Below are 16,537 nucleotides of genomic sequence, written 5' to 3' on the forward strand. Positions count from 1 at the left end.
ACAACTGGATAACATTAGTCCTTCTATAAAGATGAGAATTACTCATTCATTATACAGCTTTGGAAAACAGATGTTCTGTGTTATCAGAGGGAAGACTGTGGATCGGATAGAGACACTCTGGGCTGTTGCCATTTGGAAAAATACAGCATTTTAAAAGAACAATGAAGTCAGAAATGCACTTTTCTGCGTATACTTGGGTGTGGTCAGTTTTGTGCACATAACCAATCCAATCATCCAATCATCTATCAAACCTCACCAGCAGACCCTGGATGATGGTATGCCGGTTTTTGCCCTCGTAGTCGACCACTTCAATGTAGTCCAGGTAGGCGTCAGCCCAGTACACCAGCCGGTTGACTAGGTCCAGAGTGATACCATGAGGGAAGACAATCTTACTGTCCACCAGCTTAGTGCGGTTCTGTCCATCCATGTCACAGCGCTCTACCCTTGGTGTGGACCCGTAGTCTGTGAAGAACACTTTGCTGTAGCCAAAAAAGATAAGAGAGAGGATGAAGGTCAATTTCTAGAGAAGAGGATTTAATTAACTACAGAAAATGACACAATTGACCCCAATTTTTATCTTTATTATTCATTATAATGGATTAAGATTATTTCTGTGGCAATTAAACATAGAGAACCGAAACTTTGGAAAAGGAACTACACAAGATACCATCTTGTCAGTATCAGGAACCTAAAACAGCCAACAAGCGTTTATGCGACACACAAATAATCGTCTAGGTTTCGTCTAGGTTCCCATCTGGAGGAAGTGCTTTGATTTTTGACTGCATGCTGGGTCAGCAAGTCGTCTGATCATAAGACAGGATTTTTCTCTGAAGCATTGCTAAAAGAGTATTTCAGGGTTGCATTAGGTCATGAAGGCTGAATGTAGTACAAGTACAAACCCCATAGTTGGGTCCAAGGCTATGCCTTTAGGATTGTACAGCTCTTGGTCCAGCAGGGTCACACATGTCTGGCCATTTTTGTTGCAGACAAACACTCGGTCATCCACATCATCCACAAAGTAGAAGTTTCCGGTCAGCCAGTCGATAGCCATCTGCTCCACATCTGGAGGAGTCATAAAAAAAACAGAGCTTTTTTTTAAAAGGATTTTTTGTCCACAGAAAGCTTTATATAAAGTGTCAGTTTAAGTTACGTTTTATTAGGATATAACACACAAATTGACAAACATGACACAACACAGAGCAATGGTGAAAACTCTCTGACTGAGATACCAGATACTGAGACTGCAGGAAAGAGATCACACAGCAGATATAACTGTTCAGCTTCGTTAAGAAAAATATGAAAACACTGGATGACACTAGTAGCAGTAACAGGACGAGGGGTGGAAATTTCCTGGAGTGTTTATTATCATTAAAAACGACATTATGGGATGAAATTTGGTCACTGCAAATACCACAGGATGTGATTCAAATAATTTTCATACTTATCAAACCCTTCTGTGGCTCGTTGTGAGTCACGAATGGAAACATCTGTAATTACTTTCTTGACTTATTCAGGTATTGCATACAACCTGTAACTTCCTCCTCTCTGAATCTCAGACATAAACAGAAAAACAACTAAGAAATAGGCTTTAATAAAGTAGCACAAATACATGACACATTAAGCTCTAACTTTTATAACTAAAAGTTCCCCAAAATACTGCTGCACCATGAGGGAACTGTAGTAACCCCACTGCTTAATAGGCCAACGTGAAAAGAGGAAGCTCATACAGGACCTAATGAGACCTCTGTTTCAAACATATCACCAGCAATACAGATTACGCAAAGTGCTTACTGCATCATCCTCTGAGGACTCTGTCGTGTGTGAGAGTGGGTGAAGCCAAACTACTGCGAGACCCAGCTTAGGGCATGAGGGGGGGTGGGTGGGCTTGAGAATACATAGGATCTTGTGTTTTAACAGCTGCCACAGCACTTCCTTTCAAAGCAGAGCACTGTATACACACATGCACATCAAATAGGCTCAATACTAAAACATACACTATCAAAGTGACCACAGGTGTCTCTCCAGTAAATTAAAGGGAGGATTTGGATGGTGGAGTACAGGAGAGGGGTATAACACCATGGACAAAAAGCCTGCCATCATCCCCATCCAAGGTTTGGCTATTCATAAAGAAAACATTTGCACTGGAGCCCCCAATAATGGCAAACAGGCTGATCATAGACACAGTCAAAGTAAAATCCAGAGCAAACACACATCTGGGCCCAATGTAGAAACCACCCCGACCCACCTACCAAACATGCACAGATCTTCAAAAGGCCTACATACAGAGCAAGAGCTGAGTTGGGGAGAAAATTGGGAGACCATAGGGACACAAATCAGAAAAGGAGACACTACAAGCGGTGAAATAAATTTAGATCAGAACATTCTGACACACATCTAAGCAAGAAATAATGTATTCAAATTTGGCAAAGGTGTTGACCATAACTTTAAATATATGACTTATAAAAATGATACTCAAAAGAAAAGGAAAAGGGAGTAAAGAAAGAGTCCAAGACTTCACAAAAACCAGAACCAACGCTCTGACAAAGAGGAGAGTTTGTCATGGAGTTAAGAGGAACAGTGATACTCCCACTGGAGTGAGCTCTAAAACCATGCTCCTCTTAAGTAATCCAGCTGGAGGTCCTGGCTGCACAAGGCATTGATTAGACTCAAAGAATAGAGATCTAGTTGTGTAACACAGTGACTATTGCGTTGTGCAACAGCCTAGTTGAACCCAAGTGGTGAGCCCCCGTATCCAGAGAGCCAGTCAGTCTAGTGACGTCTTCACTCATTCAGGTGGAATGTTTGCTGGAAAACTGAATAAACTCACCAGTTCTCCTCCTTTAACAACCCTGCCCTCACAACCCCTTCTCACTTCCTGCCCTTAACACCTGCCAGCTCACACACCACTGAGGAAACATTTCACAAGTTGAGGAGGTCTTACTGCCAATAACAAACACACTTTCTACAGGGTACACAGATATTTACATACAGGGCCAAAGCCTATCTACAGCTGTTCTTCAAACCAGTCACATGCTGACAACTACACTCTTAAGAATTATGACTTTAATGTTATGACCTCTTTTTCCATGTCAGCGTAAATATGCCTATATTTAAGTCTTAATGCATATTAGAAAATAATCATCACTATGAGGCTTTCATAATCCTCCGTGTGCCGAGGAGGATCCTGTTAATCTATGGAAAAACCTCTCGTGGACCTCTGGGGAGCACAGTTTTAGAGTTTAGCGAATATGATTTTCCATAAGGATTTGACATGACCTCTACTTCAGAGGCAGCAGTCCCAAATCCCACCATGCAGTGAGTGAATAAGAGGGTTATTAGCTAGAAAGGAACGTCTGATGGCAAAGGTAACAAGACATGATTCCACTTACGACAAAGTAGGTCCTTCATGACATATATTTTATTTGGATGCAGGTGACACCTATAAGAATTGAATTTACATGGAAAACTTCTTTGTTTAACTAGACTTACTTATTAACATCTAGCAAAAAACAAAACAAAAAAGGCATTTACCAAATATAGAGAATGCATTACACAACTGCAATGCATCTAACAGTCGCTTTCTGTGTTTGACATTTCCTAAATTAAAAGACTAAGACTTGGAAGAGAGAGAAAAGGGGACTGAACAAAAGCCAAAAGGCCACGGGGAGTATCAATGGTCTCCTGCTGTGGAGTTCCTCTTGGAGGATGGAGAGGATGGGATGGATAGGCCCTGTTCTCCTTTTATCTGTCGAGACAAGAAATCACACATGCAGACAGAGCAGACCACATCTGGAAGCCTCGTCTACATATCTATCCCACTCTCTGAGGATCCAAGAAGCCATAAATCACCCTGTTTGCATGAACCCTGCTCTGTCCTCTCCCCCGCCCACATAGTTTCATTCATATCCATCTAAGGTCAATCCCACTGTCCACACTACTTTCAGGAGTGCACCTGAGCCCAGCCTGTTATGAAACACAAAACAGACACGGTACCAATTCCATGATCAGAAGCCGTTTCAGAAGTGCAGGTCTCGTCTGAGCAAAGGAAAAGTTAGAAGTTAGAAAGTTAGAGTTTAAAGCGTATGACCACAAAGGAAATCCTATATGCAACAAATGGCTTTCAGTTTAGATCCACCAAATTAAGTGAGGGTATTTGCATTTTATCACCGGGGAACGTCCACACTTGCATAACATCAAAAAATCTGCAGTCAAATAGCAAAGAGAAGGTTTTCCTATTTGTTTGCTCCCTGAGTGACTCATGAGGGTCAAAATCTACCAAGAGAACACTATTAAACCTGACTGGGTGAGTCAGGTTTACCAGTGGAGGTGGATCAAGTCCACTGAAATTAAAAGTGCCTTTAAAATCTGTAAAACCTTTATGGAAAAAACAAGCCTTCAAGGAAAAGCAAATGTCTTGAATTCAATGGCCAATGTTAAGTTACAAGATGAGTTACATCAAGGTGCAAGTGGCTTACCAATCGATCCCCAGTTCTCTTTGGGGCATGACATAGAACCGGATTTGTGACTTACGTCACAGCTGACTTTGCCCTGTTTATTGTGAGCACTGCAAAGCCATCTCCAACATCTCCAAACTTAGGTAACTTAAACATTTCCAAAGTCATTTTGTCAAATTAGGTTGCATAACAAATCCTGAATTGCTGTAATCTCCAGGCCGTCCTGCAGCACTGCATTAAAAACAGATACAGTACTGTGGTGGAAATCACTGCATGGGCTCAGGAACACAGCTAATAGTCATTGTCAGAGAACTTACTTACTGCTGGATCCACAAACAAGTCAAAATTTATGCAAAGAAAAACTAGATTGAGGAAACAGTGCAGCCTTCTCTGAGCTTCTTTTAAGATGGACTGAGTCAAAGTGGAAAACTGTGATTTGACCGTCTGTGATGTTACAGTTGCACAACAGAGACGTTAACATGTAATTATTTTACAGACGCTTTTATCCTAAGCAACTTACAAGTGAGACATTTCATTTTACACGCCGCACACAACTGGAAAACCACAATCTCAAATCTTCCTTAATAAAAGGTAATATGTTACTAAGTAGGGGGTTCACGAGTCAAAGGTTTCTGGGTCAAGTCTGTGTGGATGTTTATGTCTGAGCCTCAGCTATGAACATGTTTAAGTGGCCTGACTGGACAGGACCTGAGATGGTGAGAGGAATGTCGAGGCTATTCAGGCTGACATAAACCAACAGAGGAATGTAAATAGCATCTGCATGACCACTCACACACACACACACACACACTCACACACACACCTCCAAGGTACAGCAAATCACTACCTTCTTTCTCTCTCTGTCATGTTATCTCCTGTCTACTTCATCTCAATTCTACCCTGCTCTCCCATTTGGCCAACACAAAAAGGGTGAGGTGGGATAACTGCAGTGAATCAACTGAGAAAACACCATTTAGGGGCGTTGAGGTTCACTAAGCCTCCTGGTCTCGACTTTACCCCAGCTGAGAACAGCGACAGCAGCTACACAGGCATTATTTGAGGTGGAAATGAGTCAAGACACTTCTAATCATGTCACAGGTTTTGTGTCCCACATTTCTGTGGCTGAACGCCCGTCTTCCTCACTTGTTTTCTTCACATCTGTCATTCCAAGCCTGAGGCTAATTCTCAAAGGAACGCTTTACACACACACACACACACACACACCTTCACTTTTATGTTTTGTCTGAATTTCTGCACCGGTTTTTAGGGTGTAGCAGCTCTGACAGAAAGGTGAAAAAAACAAGCCTTGTCAGAACTGTAATCAGAGATAAATCATGTTGATCTTCTATGACTAAGTCTCTTGGAGGCAAATGTTCCCATGTTCCCATGTCTGTCTGAGATGACAATCAATATGTTGCTTATGACCGTGAGAACATCCACAGGTCGGACATTTCACTTGTCATTGTTTATCCGTTACGATCTATACTGTGTCCTCCTACTTACATGCACCACACACAAAGCTGTAATATTTATACAACACCTTGCAAGACAAAATGTACAGTATTTGCTAGGACTTATAAAGGTAGAAAGGACTTTTCCAGGAAAACCTAATGCTAAATGTCATCATTTTATAATTTAATGATAGTAAGAGGGATATATGTAATTACATTCAAGTGTATTAAAAATAAGCAATCAGAGCCAGTGCATATATCAAGCTGCACATCGGGTTACTGTTTGCCACCTGAAGGCATGCTGGCAGCCTTATATGTATCATATCTCTGCAAGTCAGCTACACACATTCTGCTTCTATTGGATGATTTAGTGGTGTGTCAGGTTGCCCCTGATCTTCAAAGCCAAACCTTCAGAAAAAATAAAGCTGGACTCAGCATTTCTACTTGGCACTTTTATGCTGGTATGAGCAGCTTTAAGAGATGAGGCCGTATTGCTTTACATCAAACATTTATCCGAGCTAGCAAGCTGACCAATTGATTTCTAAAGCAAAGTACAGAAATTTCGCATGGATGAGTTGACAGCTCGAACTGATTACATGACCAGCGCTGGTGTGCTCTCATGCAAGGTTTTCATTTCTCTTTGACTGGCAGTGTAAAAGTGAACTGCCACCAGTGTACCTTACAACATTTTTACAGGAATACCACGTAAGCAGAAAATACTATTTCTAGAAACAAGTGTATTCACTTTTTCTCTCATTCCCATACTGTATATCAATGAAACTTCTACTCACGATGCAGACTGAGGGAAATGTTGATGGTACGGGTGTTAGTGACAGTCTTGAGGTCAGGGATGCTGGCACATTTGAGCTGAGTCGCAGCAGGGGTATCACCCACATCTATCCAGCAGACTGTTTCATTTGCATAGATGAAGTCCATAGCCATGGTCTGTTTGGTAGAGATGGAGGGCAATCGGGACGTGGAGCCACTTAGGGTGGTGCAGCGGATGTCTTGGAGGTTAGCAATCAGTAGCATAGGCAGACGATCCACTGGCACTGCAGAGGGTGACGGAGGTAAGGAGGAAGAAAAACACACATTATGAGGAGGAGATGAGGGTGAGTCGTATAATCGTGGTGTAATAATGCAAAGTGCACCAGTCACACATTTCCCCAGCAAAAATGTGTAAAACAAAGTTTTACATATTATGAAGATATGATAATCTCACAGATTATAGAAGGGAACCATTTTTACCAGAGAAACCAATCAGCATTAATTTGTTTTTTGTTTCATATGATCTTCAAGCTTGGCCACTGTTGCACTTAATGTGTGTGTGTTCTCACCATTTTTAGCTTTGCAGGAGCGGTTGTCTGGCTGCAGAAGGTATCCCTCCACACAGCTGCAAGTGTAGGAGCCCTCAGAGTTTGTGCATGTCTGACTGCATGTCCCATACAAACTGCACTCATTGAAATCTACAGAACACAGTCAGTGATGAAATTTATAGAAAGTATACAGTGCGTATTCACAACTTTCTACCAAAACCTGAAACGGGCAATTATCTTCTGTCAAGGAAAGTAGTTCAATAAAAAAAAGATTCAAATCTTCTGTACATGCTGCCCACTCAAATTCAAGTCAGCAAGCAGAAAGTCCAAGTAATTAGATGATTACTTTTAGTGCTACTTCAGCCAAATTAAAATATATCCAATCCAATGCCAAATCACCCACTCACCTTTACATGTCTTTCCATCTGCAGCAACCTCATAGCCGTTGCCACAGTAGCACTTGGGCCCATCATGAGTCACAGCACAGTGAAACTGGCATCCATGGGAGGCACAGTCTGGTGCGTGTTCTGAACCAGAGAAAAGAAAGGAGACACCGGGAACATTAAATACTGGAGGCTGACATGGATTGGAGGCAGGTGTGAGTCTGTAACTCTTCAAAAGTCTCAATTTAGAAGACAAAAAACGAATTGTGTCTGTGCACAGATAATATTTTTAAACATTTATTTTAATCCCAGTGCAATATTCACATTTGCACTTGGAGATGAGGATTATACTGTAGATGTGCTTTATGTGAGGGAGGGGGGGGTCAAATATGCATGTGTGTTCATCTGTATGTGTGTGTGACTGACAGGTGCTTCGAATGCACACGTTAGAGGGCCTCTAGTTCCCCGCTCCTGAGGGAACTTAAGGGCACATCCTTTTGGCAAGAAATGAAACCACACATGCCCCTGTAATGTTCTTTTTGGGGTGCACATGTGCATGCAGGATAACTGAGGTGGGGTGTCACATAGTGGGCCATCTGACATTACAAACAATATTTCACATAGATTCTAGTAACTAAATAAATAAGCATCACTATGACTTGTAAACTATTTTACTACTATTTCTCCACTTGAGTCATGTGTGTATCCAAGAAGAACAGGCCCACACAAAGTTGTCCTGCCCAGAGTTTAATAACCTGTGAATGAAGCCATACAGAACTCATGGCTGAAAGTAAAGTAGTAGTTCCCCGACCAGAGACCTATATTTGCAAGTCATTCCCCTCTCTTTCTACCAAAACAAACAAAAAACACAAAATTAATCTTAAAAAAGAAAAGGAAGGAAATATAATACTGTCAGAACTGAGGGCCAATCCTGTACAGAGGCAATATTCTCTCTTCTTGTTCCATGTCTTTCAACAGGTCACACACAAATGTTTCTGGAGGTTTTTTATTCATTAATTAACATTTAACATAGCTGTTTTCAAACGCTGCAGTCCTACAAGTTATCAACCCCCTGGCAACACAAACTTGACTGAATTTACTATGAAATATTCCGATTTAAGCATTCAAAAATCTGATATGATATACACTGATATGACACAACTCTAAATAACTAATGAGAATAGAGGTTCAAGTAGTATAGTAAAATTTACCTTGGCACCAAACAAAAAAGCCATGGACACATTATGAGTACAGTACCTGCTGATAGTATTTCTGTGAGGAGCAGAGTGGACCAGTGAAGGGCCCTTATTATATAAAGCTGGTGCCACTCTGTGTGACAATGACCCCTTTGTTGCGGCGCCACTGAAAGGAAGAGTCCCCCGGCGAACACTGTGGCCCATATCAAATCCATTCACCAAGTCCTCACACTATGAGCTACCAGAGAGCTAAAATAGCCACATAATGCCACCGTCCAGGAGCACTTTGTTTAATTTTGTACTTGCAGATATGGATAAAATGAATATTGCTAAAGTTATAAGAATGTTATCTCGATATTTTAGATTTTGACTGAAATGTGACAAAATTACATGCAGTGATAATAAATGTTTTATCTTCAAAATGCATTCAGAGAATAACAAAATAGACATATTGCTTGATTAAATTTTTGCTATAAGTAAAAACTAAATGTGGACTGTCAATCTGCAAAAACAAAGCTTGTTCTAACCACACAGCACTTGTAGTTATGCAACAGGAAGAACATAAAACAACAAAACCACAAAGTGGCAAGGAAACAAAAGGCAGGGCAAGACGAGGTAGGAGTAGGTACATAAAGAGCTAAGGGATTTGGAGTGGTTAGAAAGTTTCAGCTCTAGGCAAACAAGAAACGGCAGCATGTCAGACGTTTGACCGTAGGGCTAATGAATGAAGCAAACAAATCACACAGTGACACAGTGGAGGCCCTCAGTCCTAAACAAGCACACCAGAGCCACTGATCCCGTTACTGCATGGATGGCAACCCTCAATTTCACTAATCTATAGCTCTTTAAAGGGAAGCATGGTGTGAGAGTATGAGGCAAAGAGGGGGAAAAAAAAGAAAAACAGGAGAGGCAACAGAAAGAAGAGACGGCGAAGAACTGCTCTTAGCTTCAGCTCGTCCATGAGAAAATGTAGAAAACCTGGGTGCAACCGGGTGACGCAGGTTGAATAAGAGAGAGACCGAGTGGTGTTGGGGTCATGTCCATAGTTACACAACAAACATAACTAAAGGATTCCATAAACCTCCCTCCTTAAAATGATCAGCTCATCTTTCCATCACTTGGCTCAATAATATGATGATTTTCTTCCTAAAGAGGTAAAATAAAATAAACATATCTCTACTTTTATAGCAATTAAAAAAAAAAAAAAAAAAAGATAGACCGAAACACACACTCTGTAAACAGGCTATTCCACTGTGAGATATGATAAAGAGAGGTAGGACATTCCTCTCTTCAAGTCTGCACATGTCCCTAACCTGGACCTGCAGCTGACAAGAGCCTACCGTTTTCCTATAAGGTTCTGTCAAGTTACCTGCCTACTACTTCTACTTATAGTAGAAGGCAGCGTCTTAGTGCATGTGGTCTCTATTTTATATTTCTGTTTCCATTCTGTATGGATGCACATGGACATGTAAACCTTTCCATAATTTGAATTCTAGGATTGCTCCAGGCTCAACGGATGAACAAAAGCAGCACTATGGGGTATTGTAAATCAGACTGAAGGGCAATAATGCCATGTATAACCAGCTGTGTGAGTGTGCATAGTACAGAGTAGATGAGAGGGCCCAGTGAGCATGAAAGTATATTCTTTGGCAGTTTGCAGGCTGGTTAAAGGGGGCAAAGTAACCATTTGCAAACAAGCAGGGCAGCAACTTGAGTAATGAGCAAACAGTTGCTATCGTAGTCCCAAACAGTGGCAGCATGCTGCCCTGGACGCCTAAATCTAAACTTAGACAAATGGTCAAACACAAATGTACAAATACACACAGAAAGTCCACACACTATGGCACAAGACATTCCCAAACACACGTGACAGTGTAACCTGCCTAAAAAAAATCAATGCTCTGGATACAAAACAAAACTACAAATCTTCAATCTGCAGATCTGCCCCCAAAGAGAGGCCTCATCCCCATGACAATGACAAAAAAAGAGAAATGCAGGCCTGCAGACTCTAAACACTAAACAGACTCAATGTAAGAGTTAAATAGGCCTTTAAATATAGACCTGAAACTATGTTTTGTGTTTTGACCAAAGGCTCTGAAGTTATGTAAGTGAACTTGAGACTCCCTGTCTAGTTTGAATGCTCACAAAACCACCGCCTGCAAAAACACAAATTAAGTTATAGATTAAATGCTGATCTTGGACCCAAATTTCCTATAATCTTTTCAGCTATCACAACACTACTGATTCAGCTTGGTTACTCCCCAATACCATTCATATATATGTATTTATTTATATATATATGTATACACACACACACACACACACACACACACACACACACACACACACACACACACACACACACACCAGAACTATTCCCAAATTCACACAGTATGAACAGACTGTGGAAATTGATTTCAGCCAGATAAAAACCCTGCCTAACCTACCTCGCTACACTCCCCTTTCTAACCACTCTTGTCAACACCTTTAGCAGAATTACTTGGACACACTGACTGACAAAGTGTGCTTTCAGACATCAGCTCCCAGGTATACTTGCACAACCTGGCAGTTTGCACAAGCACACACAAGGATGCTTGTGAAAGGCCAGACCTTTTCCGGAAAAGAGGGGAGCTTACAAACAGCAACGCCACATGTTCTGAACACACTACTGGTGTGTTTGGGTGTGTATTTGCAAGAATGCGGCTGTGTGAGGGTATGTTTGTGCACACACGTGACTGCATGCATGCCTTACAGACATATGAACATGTAGGTGTGTGTATAAGCATTGGTGTGTGTTGACCACTGCCTTGGAAAGGACAGCTGGACTTGTGTCCTTGAGAACAGGGAGTGCATGCTATGACTGAATGACATCACTACTGTGTTGTATAAAGGTTTGTCCAGTAGTGATGACCAGTGTGTGGGATACACAACACTCTAACCCACTCTGTACAACTGTCCTCTTGATCATCTCAAAAGTATTCTTGTTGTTGGACTACGCTTATCACAATAATAATTTCATTATTATATTTATAGCATAGTCCAATAAGAGATTGTTTTTTATATATATCTCTAAGAAGTAGAGATATTACTCTTCAGTCCAACTGATGAATAACTCACTTATAAAATAGGCATCAAACTCACAAGAATAAAATCATTATAAACGAAAAACATCTGAAATTACCAATACAGTATTTGTCATTGTAGATGCTGGAATAGACAATAGAAGCTTTGGTTAGTACTACTTCAGCATAAAAGATAACGTAGTCAGAATTAACAATCATTGTTCGGGGAACTTGGCAGACACACGCGTTGTTCCTGGACTTTGGTTCCAATAGACTTTAGTCTTGATTGTAAATATTTGATTAAGTGGTTTTATTTTCCACGAAAACGATACTCACACTGAATAGCACAGTGCATCACTGCATAGACAGAAGCACAGTTGTGCACGACAACAATTACATGCACACATGTAACCCATCATGAGTTATTGCAGCTATAAACAGGCAGAGCTTCAGACAGCTATATGTGCTGAATACTGAGGCCTCTGAATCCTCTGAAGGCTGCCAATGTTTGCTCCTTTGTCTGCTCTAACAAAGACCAGCACTATGCACCCAATTTGTTCCATTTCTCATTCTTCTGTCATCTCTAATTAATAGTAGAGGATTTGATGATTTGAGCATTTCTCCTTTAGCTGCATTCAGACTGAATGCTCATCATCATCATCCTTGCGAGGACTGGGGAAACAGCCTCATAGCAGAGCAGATTGATAAATGAATAACTTTTTCCCCACAGAAAAAGAAACTTCTATTCTAACTGCATAAACTAAAGCAAGTCGCCTCATTAAAGGTCCTAATAGTGGAAACCTCTTGATAGAGATTGTAGCACTGGGACGGAAGACAATGAGGTAGTTTTTATTTATTATTTTCAGAAGTTGGAGGGTCAATTTTGACCCACATCATGGGGTTCTGAGGTTTTTGTTGCCATCTCTACTGAGTGTGATTTTGTAAGTTAGTCGGTAGGTGTAGGTGTGTGTCTATTACCTCTGCAGTGAGGGCCCTCGTCCCAGCCATCAGAGCAATCAGGCACTCCGTCACACAGTTTGCTCATATGGATACACACATCCAAATCCAGACACCCATGTTCGTTGACAGGACACTGGTTCACTCTGTTGTGTGAGCCTGGAAAACAAGCAAATCACATCAGTACATAGGAAACACGGCAGTACAAAGCAATACACATTGAGAGAGTCCAACTCCAAAAGTGGACAGTATTATATATGAGTCATAAATTCAACATTTTGTATTTGGATTTAATGTGAGTTACAACTATTTAAAACATCACCTATAACTTTTAAGACTTATATAAGTATATGGGTAGACTTTAAATTGGCCCTTGAGGACAAATAAAGTGTTTTGAATTTGAATGGATGACACTGATTTTTTTGCAGTGGGCCCTGTAGTCTATGAATATTAACACACTTGAAAAGAACCCAGATAAGATGAAAAGAATGAATCATCCTTGACGGCACACCAGCTGGAATTATTATGACATCTATTAAATCATGTAATCTTATTAAGCTCAGCATCTCTTTAGCGACAGAGACCTGAGTGCATAAGAAGAAATAGAACAGAGATAAGACACAAAACAAAACACACTCACATGCAAACAACCACAAACTAGTCTTCTCATTTTCATGTCCTCGGTTGTGCATGTTTGTCCGATTTGCTCTGGAAACAAGCTGCCTTGGTGTTTTCTAATGTTCTATCAACTAGGGCTGGACCCAAACATTTGACTACTGAAATATTAATTCCTTGGGTATCTATGTTGGTATTCAGATATTTATTTTTTATTTATGTAATCAATATGAATTAACAGCCAATACATACACGCCATGTTTAGCTGCTCTCTCACAGAGAGAGACAGACAGACATTGATATTAACATGCTGAGCATAGCTCTTACCCATTAAAACAATAATAAAAAAATCTAATATGTGGTGGTCACTGCTGATGTTGTGACCGCTCACCACAGATAAATTCATTTATGGGAAGTAATGTCATCTCTGTGCCTGACATCCCTCTCATGCACAGCAGTGAATGCCACACTTCTAGTTCACTTTGGTTGTTAAAAGGAAGGCAACGTGCCAAAGACACTTTAAACTGAATGATGACAAGATAAAAGCCGTGTGCCAAATATGCCGTTTAAAACTACCAAGGAGACACAACTGGTAGGAAAGGTCACCTGAATGCTGTCAGCGGTGACGTTAGGCTATGGTTTGACTAAAAAAGGAAAACTAGATCATACTAGATAGCAAACTAAATGTGGCTAATATCTGTTATCCGGTCTAATAATGCTGCTTGCATCAGTTAAACAGTAATCAAAAGCGCACTTGGCTGATGGATATTGAAACTGGTGTGAGAACAGCATCACATGACAGCTGCTAAATGTACAGGATGAGTTCATGCAGAGGGCTAATTATGTTTAAATGTATGTGAGTACATGAGGACAAGAAGTACGTAAGGCCAGGAAGCAGTTTAAATTTAATTAAGAATTTGAAATATTGTTTAATTATAAAACATTTCAGTCAAGAACAGAGATATAAACCTGTAAAGTAGGACTGACTAACCAAGATTAGCCTATTCATCTGCAGATTATAGGTCACTGTGTGTATGTGGGTTAATAGACACTTAAGGAAACTGCAATGTGGCTTTATTTTTACAGACTTAAAATGATGTTTGAGGAAAAGTCACTAAAGAAGTCTGAAAAGTTGCTGCATCTAGTGACGCAGCAGCTGACATCATGACTGTAATTAGTTTAATCACGCAGCACTAAAAAGGACCCAGTTGTCAGTCGACTGTCACTCTTCATCAGCGTCCGTAACTACCATGAACTTTGGATTACTATTAAATTCACTGCACGAGGCTCCAAGCTCTTTGAATGGATTTCTCTCTAGTTTTGAACATTAAAAAGTACAATCCTTTCAGAAGATTATCTTCTACACATCTTATATTATATGAAAAATAAACATTCCCTGTATGTTTATTGACAGATACCAAATATGAACATGTTATATACTGTGATATATGAAATCTAGTGGGGTGTGAAGGGCAGAAAGAAGGGAATGTGATCTCCTCTCTGGGAAAACTAGTTTATTTGCTTTGTTTTCTTTCTTCCTCTTTTTTTTGTTTTTTTTTTTTACCAGCGTCATACCAGAAGATACAGTAGATGCAGTCTCTTCCCTTCACTCTCTCCCACTCTTCTCCCTATCTCTCTTCTCAGCCCACACTGCAGAGCAAACAGTTTGCTTTAGCCGTTTTTCTTCTTCTTCCTCCTCCTCCTCCACCTACACTTTGCTCTCCCTTTCTCTCTCTCTCTCTCTCTCTCTCTCTCTCTCTAACATCTGCTGACCCATTTTAGAAAAACACTAGAAGCAGAGAAAATAAAGTTCACCTCCTTCACAGGAAACAATCTCTGGAGTTCTGCGGGTTTTGTGCGATGCTGGGTGAGGCTTTGAGAGGGTTATACGCACAGCCTGAGCTGCAAACCTGTTTCAGATGCCTGTTTCAGAATCTCACATATACTGAGGCTTTGGAGTATGAATATTAAGCAGCTGCTGCAGCCAGGATGCAGTTTCCTTTGACCCTTATCCATTTGGGGCTTTTATTTATCTGAATCGAGAGTCACACTGTATGCTGTGCAGACTGTAAAGCCTGCTAAGAAAAACATCAATGTACCGGTAATTGATTTGACAGTATATACAGGATTATATTTCTTCAGTGCATCCAGCTAAGATGTGGGAACTTTTTACATTTCAGGAAAACAAAACATCAACTGCAAATCAGTTCAACCAAATTCCTTAAAGTGACAAGAGGTTGCCTAATGATTCCACCACAACAGCCTGTGTGGAAAATGTGCCACATTCAAACAGAGAATTAGCTTCTACGTAATGCATCTGGCTTAGGGAGGAGAGGGAGAGCAGCTCTCCCATCTGGGGGATGCTAGCATATTAGCAGCCCTCCTACAGCCTCGGCCTCTAAGCCAGGCCTGATTTACATTCAATAAACTGCAACTGGGGGATTTCTACGTAAACCGCAGTACCAGGAATAAACTGCTATGCACACGGGAAATGAACCCCTGCCAAGGATTTCGCATTTGTCAACAGTTTTTATAGTATAAAAGACACAGTCGCAGTGGTTGTCACTTACATGATATCTATTGCACACACACACCCGTATCTTTAAGACTTTGTATACATGGAAGCATATATGTCAAAAAGTGACATATGAATTCTGGGCATTGAGACAGATTAACAAACTCCCATAGCAACCGTGTGTCCCGTTACTCCAGGGACCAGGCTCCTACTCACTACAGCTGCCAATACACTGTCCAAATTCTAGTTTTCTGCTCACACACATCCTTCACTCCTACACACACACACACACACACACACACTCCTGCCTTCCCACTGGCCAGGCAGCAAGCAGAGTAAGTTTTTGGAAACACACTAAAAAACAGCCAGCAATACACAACAGTTGCTCAGAATCATTGGAGATCTACAACACAGTAATACTTTGGCAGGAGCTGAAGTAGTGAGAGCAGCAGAAAACTAAATAGACACTATAGAGGATTAAATAACTCTGAAGGAACGGTGGAGATGAACCCTGTTCTTCCAGCTCCAGTTTGGGTCGTTGTTAGCAGTGGATTTCAATAAGACTGGCAGAAGTCATTTCCTGCATCA

At 40.8% G+C, this 16,537-nt stretch overlaps 1 protein-coding gene across 3 annotated transcripts in view; it reads right to left on the reverse strand.

Annotated features, from left to right (window-relative positions):
• The window catches only part of lrp1ab (low density lipoprotein receptor-related protein 1Ab), a 76,097-nt gene that overhangs the window by 37,543 nt on the left and 22,017 nt on the right, over positions 1-16,537 (reverse strand). For all 3 annotated transcript variants that reach the window (XM_026367451.1, XM_026367452.1, XM_026367450.1), the window contains exons 3-8: positions 12,841-12,978; positions 7,629-7,748; positions 7,243-7,371; positions 6,697-6,957; positions 900-1,062; positions 257-479 (exon numbers count right to left, since the gene is read on the reverse strand). In XM_026367451.1, coding sequence (XP_026223236.1) covers positions 257-479; positions 900-1,062; positions 6,697-6,957; positions 7,243-7,371; positions 7,629-7,748; positions 12,841-12,978 — 1,034 coding nt within the window. The remainder of the gene's footprint in view (positions 1-256; positions 480-899; positions 1,063-6,696; positions 6,958-7,242; positions 7,372-7,628; positions 7,749-12,840; positions 12,979-16,537) is intronic.

This window comes from Anabas testudineus, chromosome 7 (assembly GCF_900324465.2).
Source record: "Anabas testudineus chromosome 7, fAnaTes1.2, whole genome shotgun sequence".
NCBI lineage: Eukaryota > Metazoa > Chordata > Actinopteri > Anabantiformes > Anabantidae > Anabas > Anabas testudineus.